Genomic DNA, 21,643 nt, shown 5'->3' with positions numbered 1-21,643 from the left:
CTATTATACATAACTTCTCTCACAAGAGGAATTGAGTTTAGTAGAGCAAGTTAATTAATCAGTTGTGGATTTGGCAGTTCTGTTGTTACCACTGAATACAGTGGTATGTTAGATTCACCTTCGTGGAGGCACAATAGCCCAGTAGTTAGGGCAGCTGACTAATGGTCATAGGATCGCGATTTCGATTCCCAGATCAGGTGTTGTGTTTATTGAGCGAGAACACCTAAAGCTCCACGAGGCTTCAGCAGGGAGTGGTAGCAGACCCTGCTGTACTCTTTCACCACAACTTTCTCTCACTCTTTCTTCCTGTTTCTGTTGTACCTGTATTTCAAAGGGCCAGCCTTGTCACACTCTGTGTCATGCTGAATCTCCCCTAGAACTACGTTAAGGGTACACATGTCTGTAGAGGGCTCAGCCACTTACATGTTAATTTCATGAGCAGGCTGTTCTGTTGATTGAATCAACTGGAACCCTCATCATCATAACAGAGTGCCACATATATTCACCTTCTAGTAGCTAGGTATCATTTCAAAGTTAGATGTTGCCTCACATCTAGGTACCATCTTGCAACTCAGTGCCCCTTTCTAACTGGGTACTATTTTACAGTCACAAAGTCACACTTTGGTAAATACCTGGGTGGCACCTAGTAACAAGGTGATATCTGGTATCTTGCTGGAAAATGTTACACCTAATTTACAGCTAGGAGCCATCTCACAACTATGTACCACCTCAAAGTTAAGTAGATGTGGTACCTTCCAACAGGTGTCACCTTGCAACTAGGTGAGTGTAACTATGAAAAGCCAAGTATTAACTATGGACACCACAAAATGTTGATGAGATGTTAAAATCTGGCCTCTTAGTCAGATATCCAGTACCCTACTGTCTTAGTCACTTATGCTTTTAGGAGCCAATCTCTAGTTAACCAGTGTTTCACTAGTTTTCAGTATTGAGACTAAGTCCTCATACAGATCTAGATTATGATAGATGCAATCACACTGTAGAACAGCCTAAACTAATTCTGTCAACTAATGTTGACTCAATATCACTGAAACATTTATCATTTAAAAAAACTAAGGGCTTACTTCTATGACATGATGATTTTACCATCGTTAAAAAAAAAGTCATTACAAACCTCACATTTCCAAAACAATAAATTTGAGCAAGAGTAGATGTTCATATTCATGACCAAGCTATAGTATAATGTTAAAATATATTTTCTGTAGTCAGCCTGAAAATTCTAATTTCTGTGGCTTACCATCTTTAGAAGTGTGAAATATTTTATGTTACACATAAAAATAAATGATAAAATTTACTTGAAAATAATTTACTTGGAGATTAAAATTATTTTTTAAGGAAGAACCTTGAGACCATTCATTCGTTAACCTATCATTAAAATATTTCTGTTGAAATAGACTAGTTCTGTTTTACTTATTTTTGAAAATAATGAAGAATTTGGTAAAATAACTTGGTCATTATTAAACTGATATTTGGAACATAATTCGCATGAAAAATTTGATGGGAGGATATTATTCAGATGACTTCAGACAAGAAGTTTGTATCATGGAACCAAGAGTGGTTTCAAGTAGCAGCTTGGTATGAAAAAGATTAAATAACCACTTAGAACACTTCGATCACCGAATTAATTATATCATTCTCACAGATCCTGTCCATTGTCATATCCAAGAGGATTAGCATGCCATGTGGATATCTTTCCATCTGACATATAAAGTCAATGATCAAGATGTGGAAAGACTTGCTTAGGAAGTTAAATATATCTTTCAAATAGGAAGGACAGACCCCCACTTCACTCTATCTGTCTCTTTCTTAGGAAGAGATTATTATTTTCAAATAGATTTTTTTCTAAAAATAGTTTTGTTGGTAAAAGTCTTATAAATTAGGGATTCTTGAAGTACCAAAAGGAAGGAAAAAACCCCAGAAAATGTAAAAGATGCTTTGAAAAATAGATGGAAGATTCAGATATTTGACCATTTTAAGAATAAGAGAAAATAACTTGAAGAGCAGAAGAGAATTACATGGTAAATGAAAGAGAATTGCACTGCTGTATTACCTTCAGTGCATATAATATCTAAGTTATGTATAACAGTAGACATTCTCTATAATTTATAAATGCAAGTTGTATCCTCAAACCAAAAACTAAAATATAGATTCTATCTTGCAGAACCTTTGATGAAGCAAATTTTTCAGCATACAAAAATGACTTCCTTCTTTCTCTGTTTCTTTGTATTTTCTTGACCAAAAATTCATTGGCATTCTTCGCAAAATACACAAGAAGTTTCTTCATAATTCTGAGGAAATAGTTTGAATGGAAAGTGAAATCAAGAAGAATTTATAGAGACTGGAATATTTTTTCCACCCCACGTCTTCAGTAAAATGATTGTTTTTTATTATATGTTGATGTGACTGTCACACGTTTAATGTTGGTCTGTTGTTTTGTACAAGATGTGTAAGTCCGTTGAAGTCAACTCTGTAAGTTCTTTTACCCCACTGAATTTGTTGTGGCTTTAAAAAGGCTTCTATTACAATCACTAACGTCATCAATTCTCGACAAAGCCATGCCATCACAAAAGTAAGTTTTGAAAATGCCAGTCCCGTCCGCTAGAAGAAGAGAAAAACAAAATAACATTATACACATTAATTTGTGAAAATACATAACAAGGAATAGCAACAACAGAAAAGCTGGTAGTGATTTCTTGATGGGTAAAAAGATTAAAAGAATATGGAGATGCTGCTTTGAACAAAATTTAATGGAGTTAAAATGCAATAAATTATTTTATATACTATTTTATTTATGAAATAAAGTGATAAACGTAAATGTTGAAAGTGTTTTGAGGCCTTTAATTTAATTAAATGAGGCAGAAAAATAGTTGCTTTTTTTAAACTGTTTATTTTTTTTAGAAAAATCTTATCAATTTAAATGTTTGTGTTGTATTGTATGATGTATTCCCCTGCCCAAGCTTTCAGTTATATTTCAGGCAGCTAACAATGGCTTAATGGGATGAAATTTCAAAGTTACTGTCAATAATATTCTTGTTTAAATATAATACACACATATGCACACACACACACGCACATAAAAGTACACACACATGCAAACAAATACATACACATGCAAATACACACATACAATCTCACACACGAACAAACAAATAAAAACACAATCACACACACACCAAAACAAATACACACAGTCACACACGCACGCACACACATAAATACACGCATGCACACACACACAAATACATGCATGCACACGCACGCACACACACACACACACAATCTTACACCCAAACAAATCCACAGTCACACACACACATGCATGTGTGTGTGTGTGTGTGTGTGTGTGTATGTAAGATGTTGATTAATAATCCAAATGGTTTTATATTCACACAAACAGCTTTAAACACAAAGTCAAACACTGAGGGCAACAGAAAATATTAAAAGGGAGGAAAGTTAACTGAAAATGGATATAATGTTGCTTAGAAGACATAATAATGGTTGCGTGTGTTATATCCTATATTCTATATCACATTATAGCATGTGGTATATTTTTATGTGTGTTTGTGTGTATTTGTCATCTATTTTGGCATAGTTTCTATAGCCGGATCCCCTTCCTAACACCACCCACTTTACAGAGTGTACTGGGTGCTTTTTATGTGGTACCAGCACAGGTGCATTGTACATGATGCTGGCATGCATGCTTTTTATGTGGTGCTAGTATGAGTGCTTCTTAAGTGGCACTGACATAGATGAATTTTACATGGCACCAGCACAGGTGCTTATGTACGCATGTGAGAGCCATGTATGTATGTAAGTAAGTAATGCGTATGTATGTGTGTGTGCATGTGTGTGTTTGGGTTTTCTTGTCTTGACATTGCATGATAGATGTAAATGAGTGTCACTGTCATACAAGCAGTGTTATTCATTTCTAATTGCTTGTTTTCCACCACATTTCTTAAAAATCGTGGTAGAGGCCTCGGTCTCAGGACCACCCATGTCTAGGAACTGAGGTTGGGGGTAAGCAGGGGCATGCTCTCCATAGAAAATCCAGCTACGAAAAAGCCTCATGATAGCAAGGGAGAATGGGCACCAACCAGCCCAAAGGTTGGGGTGGGCTGCACCTGCCTACCTCGGTTGCTATGCCATTGAGGTAGATCCAGCCAATAGATCTACCTCAATGGCATAGGACAATAGGACAAAATTTATCATGTTTACTCTTAACCGAAGCAAGGCCCTATTACCTCACTATCTCCTCCTGGTCCAAAAAATAAAAAAAAGAGAGAAGTGACATTATGGAGGTGGGTCTCTAATAAACCAGCCTCTCAGTTCACCAAAAAAAAAAAATTTTCAGAGACAAAACATTGGATGATGATGTAAAATGTGTTTGGTTATGAAGAATGGAAACCTTATATAGAAAAGTGAATATTAAAACAATGAGGACATGTATGAAGACAACAAGTACTCACTCACCTGTATATTTTTATAATTAAAATGAAATTAATGTACTCACCTGTATATTCTTTAATTGTAAATAATCTATAATCAACCATCCTAAGATGTGGAATGAAAATATATAATAAGGGTTAACACCAAGAAAGTGATGGATGCTCCACGATCCATAAAGACCCAGTGGTAGACATTCAGTTAAGGGTTCAATGATAATTGTAACAAAAGGAATCATACTGAAACGTAATCGCAGCCATCTGGAAGTAAAGGGAGAACAAAAGAGAAAAATAAATAATCAGGCACTGGCATGGTGAAGAAGCTTGGTTTTGTGACAACGTACTTTCAGGTTCAATCTCACTGCATGGCACCTTGGCCAAGTGACTTTTACTAAAGGTTGGTCATTTTCTTGTGAGTGAATTTAGTAGATGCAAACTATGAGGAAGCCCATTATATGTGTTTTTGTGTATGTATATGTGTATATATGTGTGTTTTTGCACATTAATTTCACAAGCAAGCTGTTCCGTTATTCAGATCAACTGGAACCCTCATCATCGTAAACAACAGAGTGCCAGTGTACGAGGGGCGTTCAATAAGTAATGCCCCTGACCCACTTACAGTTGTTTGATCTAGCTGAAATTTTGCATGTGCAATTATTTATATCTCTATAGATTAAGTGGCAAATTACAGCTCTGAACTAATTATGGTTTCTGATTTACAGGTGTTTGAACTGAGTCAAGTGTGAAATGGAGCCTGTTGAGTGTCGAGCAGTGATCCGGTTCTTGTATTTGAAAGGACGCACACTATGGGAGACTTTTGATGAAATTAAAGTAACTTATGGTGATGATGCCCCATCATATGACCTTGTAAAATGCTGGCATCGTGAATTCAAACATGGTCAGAACCCTGTGGAAACAGCTCCCAGATCTGGTCGCCCCCCCCCCCCTTCTGCCATTGATGAGGCATCTGTCCGTCAAGTTGAGGCTGCCATTTTGGAAGATCGACGCATAACTATTTGCCAAATAGCCCATGAGGCCAAGATTAGTACCGGGTTGAGGCCAAGTTAGCTTTCCATCCTTTCAATATCGATAAATACCAGTTATGTACTGGGGTTGATAGTATCAACTAAACTTTTTCTCTCAAAATTTGACACAAAACGAGTCTCTGTTAAGAAATCAGTATTGTCATTAACCCTTTCGTTGCCATATTTCTGCTGAGATGCTTTGTGTTTCTTTTAATTAATTTTAAACATTACAAAGAATTTAGTAAAATAATTTAGTTATCATTAAGCTAGTGCTATGAACATAAATTGTAACAAGGGTTTGGTGGAAGATTTTAATTCAAAACTTATGAAAACAAGACATTTGTACTACAGAACCAGAAGTGGTTTCAGCCAGGTTGGTGTCAAAAGGGTTAAGATTTGTTTCTCTATTATATATTTTAACCCTTTTGTCACCATATTTCTGTTGAGATGCTCTGTCTTTCTTTCAATTAATTTTAAATATAACAAACAATTTAGTAAAATAACTTAGTTATCATTATAGTATGGTGATTAAGGGCAGTGAGTTGAAAGAATCGGTATAACACCAGGCAAGATGAGAGAATCGGTAGAACACTGGGCATATTTTGAGTTCTAATTCAGTTGGAGCCAGCATTGTTTTTCATCCTTTCAGGATGGAGTCATTGCTATGACAACCGATGTAGGCTTCTTTACGTTCCCATCAGGGCCGGTTCAGGATACTAGCAACTCGGGCAGTCGCCCGGGCGTCTTGTGCTAGGATGCGCCAAGTAGGGCGTGACAAAGACAAGTATTAGGAACGTAAATTGTGACCAAGGTCTGGTGGAAGATTTTAATTCAGAACTTATGAAAACAAGACATTTGTACTACAGAGCCAGAGGCGGTTTCAGCTAGGTTGGTATTGAAAAGGTTAAATTAATAATTTGTTAACCCTTTTGTTGCCATATTTCTGTTGAGATGCTCTGTGTTTTTCAATTAATTTTGAATATAACAAAGAATTTAGTAAAATAACTTAGTTATCATTAAGCTAGTGTAAGGAACATTACTTGTGACTAAGGTTTGGTGGAAGAGCTTAATTCAAAACTTATGAAAACAAGACATTTGTATTACAGAGCCAGAGGCGGTTTCAGCTGGGTTGGAATCAAAAGGGTTAAGGACAGTGGCAAAAGGCAGTGAGTTGGGAGAATTGCTAGGATGCCAAGCAAAATGCTTAGCAGCATTTCCACTGTCTTTACATTCTGAGTTCAAATTCCAGTAGGGTCAACCTTGCCTTTCATCCATTTGGGATTGATAAGGTATGTATCACTTGAGCACCGGGGTTTTTGTACCATATTTTAATGTGTATAAGGAACCCCCTAATTTTGGGGGCTTAAAATTTGGAAAAACGGTTTTATAAGGGATTATAATTACTATCCATGTATAAGAAACCCCTATATTTTTTTCACCTAATTTTTGGCAAAAAAGGGTTCCTTATACATGTTAGAATATGGTAATTGACTTATCGCCATCCCCCAAAATTGCTGGCCTTGAGCCCAAATTTGAACCATTATTAATAGGTGGTGTAAAGCAGCAAGCTGGACAAAATGTCTAGCAGCATTTCATCCGGCTTTACATTCTGAGTTCAAATTCTACCAAAGTCAGTTTTGCCTTTCAACTTTATGGGACCGATTAAATAAGTACCAACCGAGCACTAAAAGTCAATGTAATCAACAAGTCCCACCCCCAACATTTCAAGCCTTGTGATTATAGTAGACGGGATTATTGATAGCTGGTGTATTGGCAGATTCGTTAGAATGTGAGACAAAATGTCTTGTATTATATGTTCTGGCTTTTTATATTCTGAGTTCAAATCCTACCAAAGTCAACATTGTCTTTCAACCTTCTAGGGCTAATAAATAAAATATCAGCACCAGGCGTGATATAACTGACAATTCCCTCTCAATTCTTGTGTTTATATTGGAAATAAAAATCGTCATTATTACTGTGCGATTTAAGGTGGCGAACTGGCAGTCGTTAGCACGCCGGGCTAACGTCTGCCATTACGTTCTGAGTTCAAATTCCGCCGAGGTCGACTTTGCTTTTCATCCTTTCGGGGTCGATATAATCGACGTAATCCGTTTGTCTGTCCTTGTTTGTCCTCTCTGTGTTTAGCCCCTTGTGGGCAATAAAGAAATAGGTATTTCGTCTTTACGTTCTGAGTTCACTTTGAGGTCGACTCTGCCCTTCATCCTCTCGTGGTCAATAAATTAAGTACCAGTTGCGTACTGGAGTCGATCTTATCAACTGGCCCCCACCCCCAACATTTCGAGCCTTGTGCCTAGAGTAGAAATGAAAAGAATCGTTCGCACGCTGGTCGAAATACTTCGCTACATTCTGTGTTCATATTTCGCCAAGGTCGACTTTGCCTTTCATCCTTTTGGGGGTAGATAAATTAAGTATCAGTTGTGTACTGGAGTCGATCTAATCGACTGGCTCCCTCCCCACAAAGATTTCAGGCTTTGTGCCTAGAGTAGAAAGGATTATTACAGTGTGATTTTAAAAAAAATATTACGTTTTAATATTTCAAGAAACCACATACTATATTGAAAAGCAGAAGCAATAATGTATACAATAGTATCTAAAGGCTTCAGCTTAAAACCAAATTTGATTTCTATTGGAAATCTGTCACGATAACAACAGCATGTTTGAAAAACGGGTTTCGTAGAATGATTTTAAAAATTGCGATTTTAAAATAATTGTGGTCAGGGGAGATAACTCTTATAACAAATTCAGAAATTTTTACTATTAACGTGTTATTGCTTTCACTTTTTTGTTGATGGCGGTTGTGATAGGAACTGTATTCTCAGAAAATAGAATAGCCAGTTTCGAATCTCAGGTAAAACTACTTTACTATGAGCAACATATACTTCAGGGTGTTGAGCGTATATAAACATGGCCACTCGTTTTGAGAGTAGAATATTGTTGATTAAACAGCCTCCTAAACACGTTCTACTTCGCTGGCGAAAATCATTTTGCTATCAAACTGAACTGAGACTACTCTGGCTTCTACAACACAAACTTATTTTGTTTTGAAAAGATCTAAATAAAAAATTTGCGTTAAAATGTCATCTTTCTTTCACTTATTTCAGACTGCTTGCCTTGATCTGTTTGGTCGAACAAATCGACCTCCGCCCTCCGGTTAAGTTATGGGGACCAGGTCCGGCCCTAGAGTTACTGGCGTCCCGGACAAGCTGAACTTCGGCTTGTACAAGCTGACAGTCGTGGAAATTTCCTTGTCTTTGTCACGCCCTACTTGGCGCATCCTAGCACAAGACGCCCCGGACGACTGCCCGAGTTGCTAGTATCCTGAACCGGCCCTGATGGGAACGTAAAGAAGCCTACATCGGTTGTCATAGCAATGACTCCATCCTGTAAGAATGAAAAACAACGCTGGCTCTAACAGAATTAGAACTCATAGTATGCCCAGTGTTCTACCGATTCTCTCACATTTTGCCTGGTGTTATACCGACTCTTTCAACTCACTGCCCTTAATCACCATATTATAATTTTGCTCGTTACTCCGTAAGTTAGCATGTGTGTTGAACACTGTTGATCAGTTATTACTAAAAACGAGTGGTTTTTACTGAAGCAGTGACCAAGGCGGTGAGCTGACAGAGTCGTTAGAATGCTGGGCAAAATATTTCACAGCATTCAGCAGATTCGACTTTGCCTTTCATCCTTTCAAGATCGATGAAATAAGTACCAGTTGAACACTAGGGTCGATGCAATCGAATGGCCCCTTCCCCAAAATTTCAGGCCTTCTGTCTATGATAGAAAGGATTATTAAGAAAGTGACCTGGCACAATCGTTAGCATCATGGATAAAATGCTGCAAGATGTTTTTGTCCATCTTTGTCTTGAGTTCAAATTCAGCTGAGGTTGATTTACCTTTCATCCTCTTGGAGTCAATAAAATAAGTACCAGTCGATCACTGGGGTTGATGTAATCGATTAGCAATTTCCCTCAAAATTTCAGTGCCTATAGTACAAGGGCCCAAACATTTTAGAACATTGATCCCTTCATCGACCCCCAGGCATGTACAAGAAAGTAAACAAATACTACTAATAATAATAATTAAGTACATGTGCATTTATCGACCCCTTAAATAGTCCCATCGGCCCCCAGGGGTCGATATCAACCAGTCTGGAGACCCCTGCTGTAGTAAAACAGATCATTACTCTTATTACTAGCAGAAATTCCATCTTCTGGGTGGCTTTCTGATGGCAATTACTATATTGGTAATCCCAAAGGTATGGTTGGCACATTGGATGAGAACCATCTTACAAAAACACCTAATACCTGATCTGGTCATGCATAGACAAAACAGAATGATTGTACTGAATGATTATAGATTACCTGACCATTCTGTCCTTGTAATTTGCCATTGACAGGAGACCAACATTTTGCTGAGCAGGGAATGCTGATATCACTAAACTGTATCCACTGTAATTAGAAATAAAAGATCTTAATTAGTTGATAAAATTTTATTACAAATTAGTTTAAACAAAGTTAGTTATCAATTTTACCTGTCAACCTATTATCTTTCTTTTCCTTTCTATATCTGCCTGTGTCCCTGTCAGTCTGTTTGTTTGTATGTATATGTGTGTGTGTAGTTGAGGCACGATAGCCGAGTGGTTAGGGCAGCGGACTCATGGTTGTAAGATTGCAGTTTCGATTCACAAGCCAGGCATCGTGTTTATTTAGCGAAAACACCTAAAGCTCTACAAGGCTCCGACAGGAGGTGGTGGTGAACCCTGCTGTACTCTTTCACCACAACTTTCTCTCACTAGGCACAAAATCAATTTCCGGACATAATGAACAACAACAATAATTGCTGCCACTGTCACCACATTTATAGTCAACTATTCTGTTCTGATCAACTGGAACCCTCGTTGTTGTAACCAACTGGCAGTCCATCACCTTTGCCAGTGTCAAACAGACAACTGGAGCCTGATGCAGTTCTCTCGCATGCTAGCTCCTGTCAAATTGTCCCAATCAGGTCAGCATGGGAAATAGATGTTAAATGATGCTAAGGCATAGCAATACTAATAAGCTGGTGTTAGAACTCAGAATGAAGCATCAGTCATGTGCAAAGTAGTAATAAGAAATTAAAATGACGAGGAATAAAAAATTATGCTCTGAACTTCATTAGCTCACAGTTGTTTCTGCTATAAGATGCAATGCACACCTAGTTGAATGCTTGAGTATCATTGTATAACTTCACTGGAGCTACACACAGACAAAGGACTTCTTCAGTTTTCCTCTTTGCGCAACAGAGAGGGACTGAACTGGAAACCATGTAGTTGAGAAGTGAACATTCTAACAACAGCTGAGAAAATAAATAAGTTAATTTACCGATCTCGTATGGCTCTTCCTAAGTAGTAGTCTTCCGCCAAATACCGGCCATACCATGAAAGGCCTTTTGCTTCATCAAGAGCAGCTTTCCTCAAAAGGTATGACATGCCCACAAAACAGTTAAAACCAAGATAGTTCAAGGCTAAGAAATATCTTGGTACAACACAGCCAAAGTAAACCTGGAATCAAGAAAGACAGCAACGTTTTATTCATAGAGAAAAAAACAGAACACTTTAAATTAAGAAGTTACAGAGAATTCATTTGTATTTACATCTGTTTTCTATGTTAGCATGAAACAAAAAATATTTTAAAATTATGCTTTTACCTTTTCCACAGCAGCTGCAAAGCCTGGTTGGTCAGTTGTAAATGGCATTTGATGAACAAGACCAACGTTTGGTTTCAATATTTTACCAACCATGTCGTAAAGAATATCAGAATTAGCTGAAAACAAACAGAAGAAAAATATATAACAAATTGTATTATTAAATATTTAAGAGTATATATAATAATAATAATAATAATAATAGATGGTGTAATTTAATTTTTCATTTTGAATTGATAAAAGGTGGTTTTTTTCTAATTTATTTATATAAGAGTGGCTATGTGGTAAGAAGCTTGCTTCCCAACCACATGGTTCCGGGTTCAGTCCCACTGTGTGGCGCCTTGGGCAAGTGACTTCTACTATAGCCTTTGGCTAACCAAAGCCTTGTGAGTGGATTTGGTAGATGGAAACTGAAAGAAGCCCATCATATATATATGTATATGTTATTTGAGTCTGTGTCTGTCCGCCCACCATCGCTTGACAACCGATGTTGGTGTGTTTACATCCCCGTTACTTTGCAGTTCGACAAAAGAGACTGATAAAATAAGTACTAGGCTTACAAAGAATAAGTCCTGGGGTCAATTTGTTTGACTAAAGGTGGTGTTCCAGCATGGCTGCAGTCAAATGACAAATAAGTAAAAGAGTAAAAGAATATATATATATAACAGTAGCTGAGCTCCTTTTGAGGGTTCAACTTGTCATACTTGAGAAGACCCATCAAGCTGAGCAAAATTGCAGTCATGGCAGATACCAGTGTCATACAAATGGCACCCGTGCTGGTGGTAATGTAAAGGCACCCATTACACTCTCGGAGTGGTTGGCATTAGGAAGGGCATCCAGCTGGAGTCTGGTGCAGCCTTCCAGCTTGCCAGTCCTGGTCAAACTGTCCAACCCATGCCAGCATGGGCAACGGATGTTAAATGATGATGATGATGTTCATGTCCGTTGCCAGCCTTGCCTGGCCCTCGTGCCGGTGGCACATAAAAAGCACCATCCGTTCGTGGCCGTTTGCCAGCTCTGTCTGGCACCTGTGCGGGTGGCACGTAAAAAGCACCCACTACACTCTCGAAGTGGTTGGCGTTAGGAAGGGCATCCAGCCGTACAAACACTGCCAGATTTGACTGGGCCTGATGAAGCCTTCTGGCTTCACAGACCCCAGTAGAACCGTCCAACCCATGCTAGCATGGAAAATGGATGCTAAACGATAAACGATGATATATATATATGTATATAATTTATTTAACCAAGATGGAGACAAGTATTAATGTCTCATTTGGCAGGTTTGATAATTACTGGGAGTTCTTGGCATGAAATCAATGGTAGACTTGTTAATCCACAAATAAAGAATATTTATGTACTCATGCTCACTGTTCAATATTAGTGTGTGTGTGTGTGTGTGTAAATTAAATAGGCATAAGTATGGCTTGGTAGTAAGAAGTTTGCTTCCAACTACATGGTTCTGGGTTCAGTCCCACTGAGTGGCACTATGGGCAGGTTTTTTTTCTACTATAGTCTCAGGCCAACAAAAACACCTTGTGAGTGGATTTGGCAGGAAGAAACTGAAGGAAGACTGTCACGCACGCATGTGTGTGTGCATGCGTGTGTGTGTGTGACTGCATTTGTCCAACACTTGACAACTAGTGTTGATGAGTTTACATCTCTATAACTTAGCAGTTCGGCAAAAGGAAACTAAAAGAATAACTCCCAGGTTTTAAAAAAATATGTACTGGGGTCGATTCGTTCAATTAAAGCTTCTTCAAGGTGGTGCCCCAGCATGGCCACAATCTAATGACTGAAACGTGTAAAAGATAAAAGACAGAAGCTTATCACAAACCTTTGATGCGGCTTGTACTGACCCAAATGTAACCATATTTTGCAGCGGCGTAAGCAGGAGACATATTCTTCACCAGAGGATTTACAATTTCATTCTTATCACCTAGAATTATCAGGGGAAGAAAAGGTTATATTATATTCAATCAGAAGATAATAAATTAAGAAGAACAGGTATGGATATAGGTGTAAACATAGTTGTGGGGTTAAGAAGTTCATTTAGGGGGTTTTATTCCACTGCATGGAGATTGTCAGCTATAGGTTGACAAATACTTTGTGAGTGAAAACTGAGAGAAGGAAACTGAAGAAGCCCATCATGAATGCATGCAAGCATTTCTGCATGTATAAATAAATGACAGAAAATGGAATGAACAACATTTTTTATTTAAAATCCCTACAATTGTTTCAACACATTGTTACACCAGTAGTACATAAGTGAGATGTTATGTAATCATTATTATGATGATGACAGAAGGCGGCGAGCTGGCAGAAACGTAAGCACACCGGGCGAGATGCTTAGCGGTATTTCGTCTGCCGTTACATTCTGAGTTCAAATTCCGCCAAGGTTGACTTTACCTTTCATCCTTTCGGGGTCAATAAATTAAGTACCAGTTATGCACTGGGGTCGATGTAATTGACTTAATCCGTTTGTCTGTCCTTGTTTGTCCACTCTGTGTTTAGCCCCTTGTGGGTAGTAAAGAAATAGGTATTTTATCGGCCACTATGTTCTGAGTTCAAATTCCACCGAGGTTGACTTTGCCTTTCATCTTTTTGGGGTCAATAAATTAAGTACCAGTTAAGTACTGGGCTTAATGTAATTGACTTGTCCTTCCTCCAAAAATCCTGGCCTTGTGCCTATTGTAGAAAGGATTATTATGATAATAACAAAAGGCAACGAGTTGGTAGAAATGCTTAGTAGTGTTTTGTCTGTCTTCACATTCTGAGTTCAAATACTGTTGAGGTCAACTTTGCCTTTCATCCTTTCAGGGTCGATAAATTAAGTACCAGTTACGCACAGGGGTCGATGTAATTGACTGGTCCTTGTACCTATAGCAGAACGGATTATTACTATAATGACTGCACAACATCTCATCAATGTACAACAGGTGTAAAAATGTGTCGAAACAATTATATAGGTTTTAATTAAAGAATGCTGTTCCTTCCATTTTCTATCATGTATCCATTTTAATAAACACTACAGAATTCCTAGTGTATATCCAGTAACAGAAGCATTTCCACTGTATGATGACATCAGGTAGCCAATAACTGTTGACAAGCTTTGCATAGCATTCTACATTCATGTCTTTGTAAAGTAGTTAGTGATGGGAAGGGCATCCAGCCATAGAAACCATACTGAAGCAAATAATGGAAACCAGGTAGAGCTCTCTGGCTTGCCTGACTTCTATCAAATCATGCAAGCATAGAAGACAAATGTTAACTGAAGAAGAGAATGATGATGATAGATATATATAGGTGCAGGTGTGGCTGTGTGGTAAGAAACTTGCTTCCCAACCACATGGTTCCAGGTTCAGTCCCATTGCGTGGCACTTTGGGCAAGTGTCTTCTATAGCCTCAGGCTGACCAAAGCCTTGTGAGTGGATGTGGTAGACAGAAACTGAAAGAAGCCCATCATATATATATATGTATGTCTGTGAGCTCCCCGCAACTCCGGACAACTGATGCTGGTGCATATACGTCCCCACAACTTAGCAGCTCGGTAAAAAACACTAACAGAATAAGTACCAGGCTTATAAAGAATAAATCCTGGGGGCGATTTGCTCGACTAATAGGCGGTGCTCCAGCATGCCCACAGTCAAATGATTGAAACAAGTAAAAGATGATGACAATGCCATTCACAGACATTATTTACCTATAAAAAGGTGTGAGTCAACTTTTGGGTATTTCTGCTGCAGGCGCTTAACCACACCAATGGCTGGATCTTGATCATCTTGCACACAAAACAGGATTTCAAGCTGAAATTAGACATCACATTCGTTAAACGCAGTATTTTACAATTAAAAACAAACGATAGAATTTTAACAATGTTATTTTAAGGTCCAACCAAAAAATGGGTTAGAATGACAATTATAGCATCTGACAAATGATTACGGATATTATCAGAGAAAACAATAGAGGTGGGATAATTTCTAATAGGGGAGTGTTTGAGTAATGTAGCAAAACAAATACCAAGAGGTATTTTTAGTTTGAGAGCAGCAATTTATTGGTTTTCTCACTAATCATCATCATCATCGTTTAACGTCCGCTTTCCATGCTAGCATGGGTTGGACGGTTCAACTGGGGTCTGGCAAGCCCAAAGGCTGCACCAGGCCAGTCAGATCTGGCAGTGTTTCTACAGCTGGATGCCCTTCCTAATGCCAACCACTCCGAGAGTGTAGTGGGTGATTTTATGTGCCACCAACACAGGTGCCAGACGAGGCTGGCAGACGGCCACGCTCGGATGGTGTTTTTTATGTGCCACCGACACAGGTGCCAGACGAGGCTGGCAGACGGCCACGCTCGGGTGGTGTTTTTTATGTGCCACCGACACAGGTGCCAGACGAGGCTGGCGAACGGCCACGCTCGGATGGTGTTTGTTACGTGCCCTCAGCACGGAGGCCAGTCGATGCGGTACTGGCTACGGTCACGTTCGGATGGTTTTCTTATGTGCCACCGGCACTGGTACCACAAGGATACAAATTCCATTGATGATCATCTATTTTGGTTTGATTTGATTTGATTTGATTTGATTTATATATATATGTCTTTTACAGACATACAGCAGTAAAAATTACATACAAACACACACACAGACATATTATATACATATACACACATGCATATATATACACACACACATGCATATATATACACACACACATATGTATAGGCATATATATATATATATATATATATATATATATATACATACATACACACACACACACACATACATACATACACGCACGCACACATATATACATGTGTATATATTGGGTTGGTGCATAATTATTGCGGCTTTTTTTCAACAAAATCAATAACAATATTTAACAAAAACATCTTTAAATGATAGTCTGACCATCTACCAAGCAAATAAGTAGTAATTGAAGTAGATGGTGAATATGCTCCAGAATAATCATTTAAGATGTAGGTCAGGGTACTTGATTCCAAGCAAAAAATCCGAGTTTCTTTCTTTTTTTTCTTAGAGAAAATCGTGCGGGTGTTGCTCTGAAAATTTACCACAACAACATCAACAACAATAATTGATTAATTAATCAATCAATTATTGTTTGTTTTAGCATAAAATAAACATTAAAAATAGAACGGCCTCTTCCAGCCACCAACACATTAAAAAAAAAATTCGATCTAAGGGAGACTACTCATCTCAGCTTTATTACTGTTGCCAAAACCTTACCGACTTGAAGGAAATTTCACCCCTGGAAAGAAAGGAGGATGAAGGATAGAGGTAGGTGAAGCAGGGATGATGAGAGAGTAATATGGTGTTATGATCTGTCCTATGATTTGACATGGAACATTTAAAATTTTAGCAGATTATCAGATTTACTCAATGATACAGATAATCCGTTCTACTAAAGGCACAAAGCCTGAAATTTTGGGGAACGGAGCTAGTCTATTAGATCGACCCCAGTACGTAACTGGTATTCAATTTATCAACCCCGAGAGGATGAAAGCAAAGTCGACCTCGGCGGAATTTGAACTCGGAGCGTAGCGACTGACGAAGTACCGCTAAGCATTTCGTCCAGCATGCTAACGATTCTGCCAGCTTGCTGACTTAATAATCCTTTCTACCATAGGCACAAGGCCTGAAATTTTAGGGGAGGGGACTAGTTGATTACATCGACCCCAGTGTTTCACTGGTACTTAATTTATCGACCCCGAAATGATGAAAGGCAAAGTCAACTTCGGCAAAATTTGAACACAGAAATAGCGACAGGCGAAATACCGCTAAGCATTTCATCCAACATGCTAACAATTCTGCCAGCTCGCCGCCTTAATAATAATAATCCTTTCTACTCAAGCCAAAGGCCTGAAATTTTGGGGGAGGGGGCCAGTCGATTAGATCAACCCCAGTATGTAACTGGTACTTAATTTATCAACCTCGAAAAGATGAAAGGTAAAGTCAACCTTGACGGAATTTGAACTCAGAACATAGTGATGGGCAAAATACCAGTAAGCAATTCGTCCAGCAATGCTAACGATTCTGCCAGCTAACCACCTTAGTGATACATATAATAACACCAATTTCTTGTGCTCATGTTAATAAGAGATTTTCAACTACATTCTTCATTATGTGTAAAGAAGATGATGGCTAGAGAAATTTGTAGAAAAAATTGTTAAAGGAGATGCACAATGTAGAACCAGGAACAGCAGGAACAAACTGACTTGCAGAGAGAAGGGGAGATATAATGTAGGGTTTCTGAGAGAAATTTTACAATGTAGAACAACTGTTTTTCAGGGTTCTGGAGGTGAGAGATTCTTCTGAATATTAAAGTGAGGGCTATGATATTTTTTAGGATGCCATAGATATTGACTTTCCAAGGCCCAGTTTAATGTACTAGTTGAACCCTCCTTTTAACAGGCCCAGGGCACACATTATGAGACTAAGAGAATGGGGTGTGCTTATGGTAGGGTTGCAAGGAAGGGTTTCACATGATAAGATAAAGAGAAAGGGAACATATTGTAACACAGAAAGAAGAGGTCACTCATTGTAAGGCAGAGAGAAGGGATGAACAATATACAACAGTGAGAAGAGGGTAAACATAAGACTAGCCTGGGATGCTGAACATCCAGGCATCAGCTCTGCAAGTATAAAACCCAGTTTACAAGAATCCCCCTTGATACGAAAATATTGTATTCCTGAAAATGTTGTTGTGATGTAGAGTTCTGTAACACTGTCCCTTTTTTGACATTAACTTTCATATTATGTGGAAGCAATGTGAAAACTAGGTTCATGTTAGGGAACTCCATGTTACAGCAAGATTTTTATGAGTGCAACTCTTCTGTAATACAGGGGATTCTTGAATTACATGAAATTGGTTAATCCACATTACTCTGTAAGGAGCATAGGGCTGGTTTCCCAGTTTCTCTGGCATATATATCATCATCATCATTTAACGTCTGCTTTCCATGCTAGCATAAGTTGGACGATTTGACTGAGGACTGGTGAACCAGATGGCTGCACCAGACTCCAATCTGATATATGTATATATTCTATCTTGGATGGGATGCCAGACCCTCACAGGATAACTCATATCTGCCAGCAGAGTAGACAAGAGCAGCATGAAATGAAGTGTTTTGCTCAAGAACAGAACACATCACACAGTTCAGGAATTGAAACCACTGAGCCATGTGCATACACATGACATGAAATTAATAGCCTTATATTAATTAAAGAGTATTCTTATAATCAACTTTAATCACTCTTAAGAAGAATAAATCTCATAAAGAATCCCTTAATTTCTCCTGGAATACTGAAATTTTGTCTTAGAAGAAAATCTACCGAAGATGAAGACTTGCAATCCTACCTACAGTAAGTCGAAATAAAAGACAGGCTGGTCAGAGTTGGAAGGCTTTTGATCATAGGCCTGTTTGGAGCAAAATAACAACAACAACAACTAAACTGCTTCGTATCTCCATAGATAAATAATAGTTACGTTAGTGTTATTAATAATGTTAGTGTTACTATATTTAATGTGATAAAAAGTTGCCAAGAAACAAAGGAGAACTTTGCTATCACCACCAAAATTACTTATCATTATTATTGCTACTAAGATGGTGAGCTGGCAGAGGTGCTAGCATGCCTGGCAAAATGCTTAGTAGAATTTCATGTCTGTACGTTCTGAGTTCAAATTTTACTGAGGTTGATTTTGTTTTTCATCTTTCAGGGTCAATGAAATAAGTACCAGTTGAGTACTGGGGTCGAATGTAATCAACTTAACCCATCCCCCCAAATTCCAGGCATCGTGTCTACAGCAGAAAGAATTACTATTACAAACTACCAGCATCAGTTGTTAGCTGCTGAGACATTGCATCCTTTAAAACCTCCATGCTTCCTGAAATTTGCCAACACTACACCTGATATCCCCACCATACCATATGCATGCACACATGATATACACTCTTCCCTTTCCCGACTTTTGTACATAATTCTATGTACTATACATGCACCTTTAATGAGTTGTAGTGCACCTGAGCATTATACACAGTAATTTCATTATTATCATATTGTACGACTCTGTCGATCACGAATAACCATGGGTGCACCTAAGAGGATCCCCCTCCAGGGTACAAGTCTGGGTGGAAAGTCACCTTACCGGCGAACACAACCTAGGGTTGTTTTATGGAAGATCAGCAGTCGCCCATGCATACCAACCTCCTTTCTCCATGCCATCGATGTTATCCTAGGGAAAAGCAAAGGCCGATACAGCTTGGCACCAGTGACATCACAACTCATTTCTATAGCTGAGTGATCTGGAGTAACATGAAATAAAGTGTCTTGCTCAAGAGCACAACACACAGCCCAGTCCAGGAATCAGACTCACAACCTCACAATCGTAAGCTGGACACTCTAACCACTGACCCATATTATTGTTACTAAAACTGCTACAACCACTATCCCAGCTACCTGCGCTATCACCACAACCCACAACTATTATCACCACCCACAGCTATCACAACCGCCTACAAGTACCACTATCACTAAATACACTTCATTCTTCAAAACAAAGATACCGTATCCAGCATTTATTCCAGAAGTGGAAAAAGGAAAATGCTACACAGTGGAGGAACTATAAAAGATTAGTAAAATAACCTCACCCATCTTTGAGATACATATATATATATATATATATATATATATATATATCAATGAAATCTGAACAAGAAGACAAAGAAAATCCTTAACACAGTCTTTCTTTGTCTTCTTACATGGATTATATTTTAATCTTTGCTAAACCCACACAACGGTTTTACTGTTATGAAACCAGAATTTTCTACTCCTGAATAATTTGGTAACTGGTTTCGAATCCAACAGTGTTGGATGAGTGCTGCATTGGAAACATTCCATGCTTCTAGCCTACAAGGGCCTGGTATATATATGTGTGAACATGTGTGTATACACATGTGTGTGTGTGCACGCATGTGTAAAAGATCTAACATTTTTTTTTTTAAATAATTTCTTTTTAAGAATCATTTTTACACTTCAAAACTGTATTAAGTAATTCTCATAAACTTTCAAATATGCGTGTGTGTGTGTGTGTGTGTGTGTGTGTGTATAAATTTAAATAACGGTGAAAAATTGAATATTAATTTGATTAATATCAATTTAAAACCAATGGTCTAGCATATTGAAAAATCTGAAGATTCAGAAAAATTATATTACATACATATATGAGGGATCACCACTAAGTGGACATCCATTATGCTAGAGGTACATTCTGGCATTTGCTGAATTTTCTTGAGAACAATCTTTTCTTAGTGGTCATACCTTTTATATGTAATATATAGATATAATGATAAATCTCAGAGCGAGTTATAAACAGTAGCAGCAACACATCGTGACGTATATTTGCCATTTGAATATGGCTAACCCCTAAGGGTGGATGCTACTGTAGTTTGTAGCCCCAGGAGGACACCTCCTCCAGCTGGCTATAGACACACTTTCTGTACCCTATCATATATATATATATATATATATATATATATATGTATCTTTTACACGTTTCAGTCATTTAACTGCGGTCATACTGGAGCACCGCCTTTAGTTGAACAAATCAACCCAAGGAATTATTCTTTGTAAGCCTAGTACTTAATCTATTGGTCTCTTTTGTCAAACTGATAGGTTTCGGGGGCATAAATACACCATCATCAGTTGTCAAGCAATGGTGGGACACACACACATATAAATATGTATATATATATATATATATATATATATATATATATATATATATATATAAAGAGCAATTTAGAAAGAGCAATTTAGTAGACGCACATGTGTCTATCGAGTTGCGTTTCATAATAACAGGAATCTTACTGAAGAGCCTACCTGAGTAAATAAATATTATTTTTATTGCTGAAAAAGGCGAAACTGCAGTCTAAGATGAAACAGAGTTAGTAAATGTTTTTATTTTCATTTCACTAAATTTATCAAGCTTCTGTGTTTCTAGTACATACTTCGCCTTTAATGTACTTATATATGAATAATATATGGCCTGTGCTAGAAACACCAGCTATAATAATTAATTTTATTTTATCGCATTTTGAATTTGTTTACATATATATATATATATATATATATATATATATATATATATATATACACACAGGATGGGCTTCTTTCAGTTTCCGTCTATCAAATCTACTTACAAGGCTTTGGTCAGCCTGAGGCTATAGCAGAAAGACTCTTGCCTAAGGTACCATGTAGTGGGACTGAACCCGGAACCATGTGGTTGGGAAGCAAGCTTCTTGCCACACAGCCACGACATGTATAATTCACTTGTTTCAGTCAATGAACCATGGCCATGGTGGGGCACTGCCTCCAAAGATTTTAACTAAACTGATCACCTTTTATATTTTAAGCCCGACATTTATTGTCAGTTT

At 38.0% G+C, this 21,643-nt stretch overlaps 1 protein-coding gene across 1 annotated transcript in view; it reads right to left on the bottom strand.

Moving 5' to 3' along the window:
- Positions 1-360: 360 nt before the first annotated feature.
- The window catches only part of LOC115209887 (ceramide glucosyltransferase), a 327,186-nt gene continuing 305,903 nt past the window's right edge, over positions 361-21,643 (bottom strand). Inside the window, exons 7-13 of the mRNA XM_029778470.2 lie at positions 14,895-14,997; positions 13,029-13,130; positions 11,198-11,313; positions 10,873-11,051; positions 9,874-9,960; positions 4,529-4,721; positions 361-2,616 (exon numbers count right to left, since the gene is read on the bottom strand). Coding sequence (XP_029634330.1) covers positions 2,425-2,616; positions 4,529-4,721; positions 9,874-9,960; positions 10,873-11,051; positions 11,198-11,313; positions 13,029-13,130; positions 14,895-14,997 — 972 coding nt within the window. The 3' untranslated portion in view covers positions 361-2,424. The remainder of the gene's footprint in view (positions 2,617-4,528; positions 4,722-9,873; positions 9,961-10,872; positions 11,052-11,197; positions 11,314-13,028; positions 13,131-14,894; positions 14,998-21,643) is intronic.

The sequence above is a fragment of the Octopus sinensis genome, linkage group LG3 (genome assembly GCF_006345805.1).
Source record: "Octopus sinensis linkage group LG3, ASM634580v1, whole genome shotgun sequence".
Lineage (NCBI taxonomy): Eukaryota > Metazoa > Mollusca > Cephalopoda > Octopoda > Octopodidae > Octopus > Octopus sinensis.
Note: the sequence above shows the minus strand (reverse complement) of the source record. Positions and strands in the feature narration are given on the sequence as shown.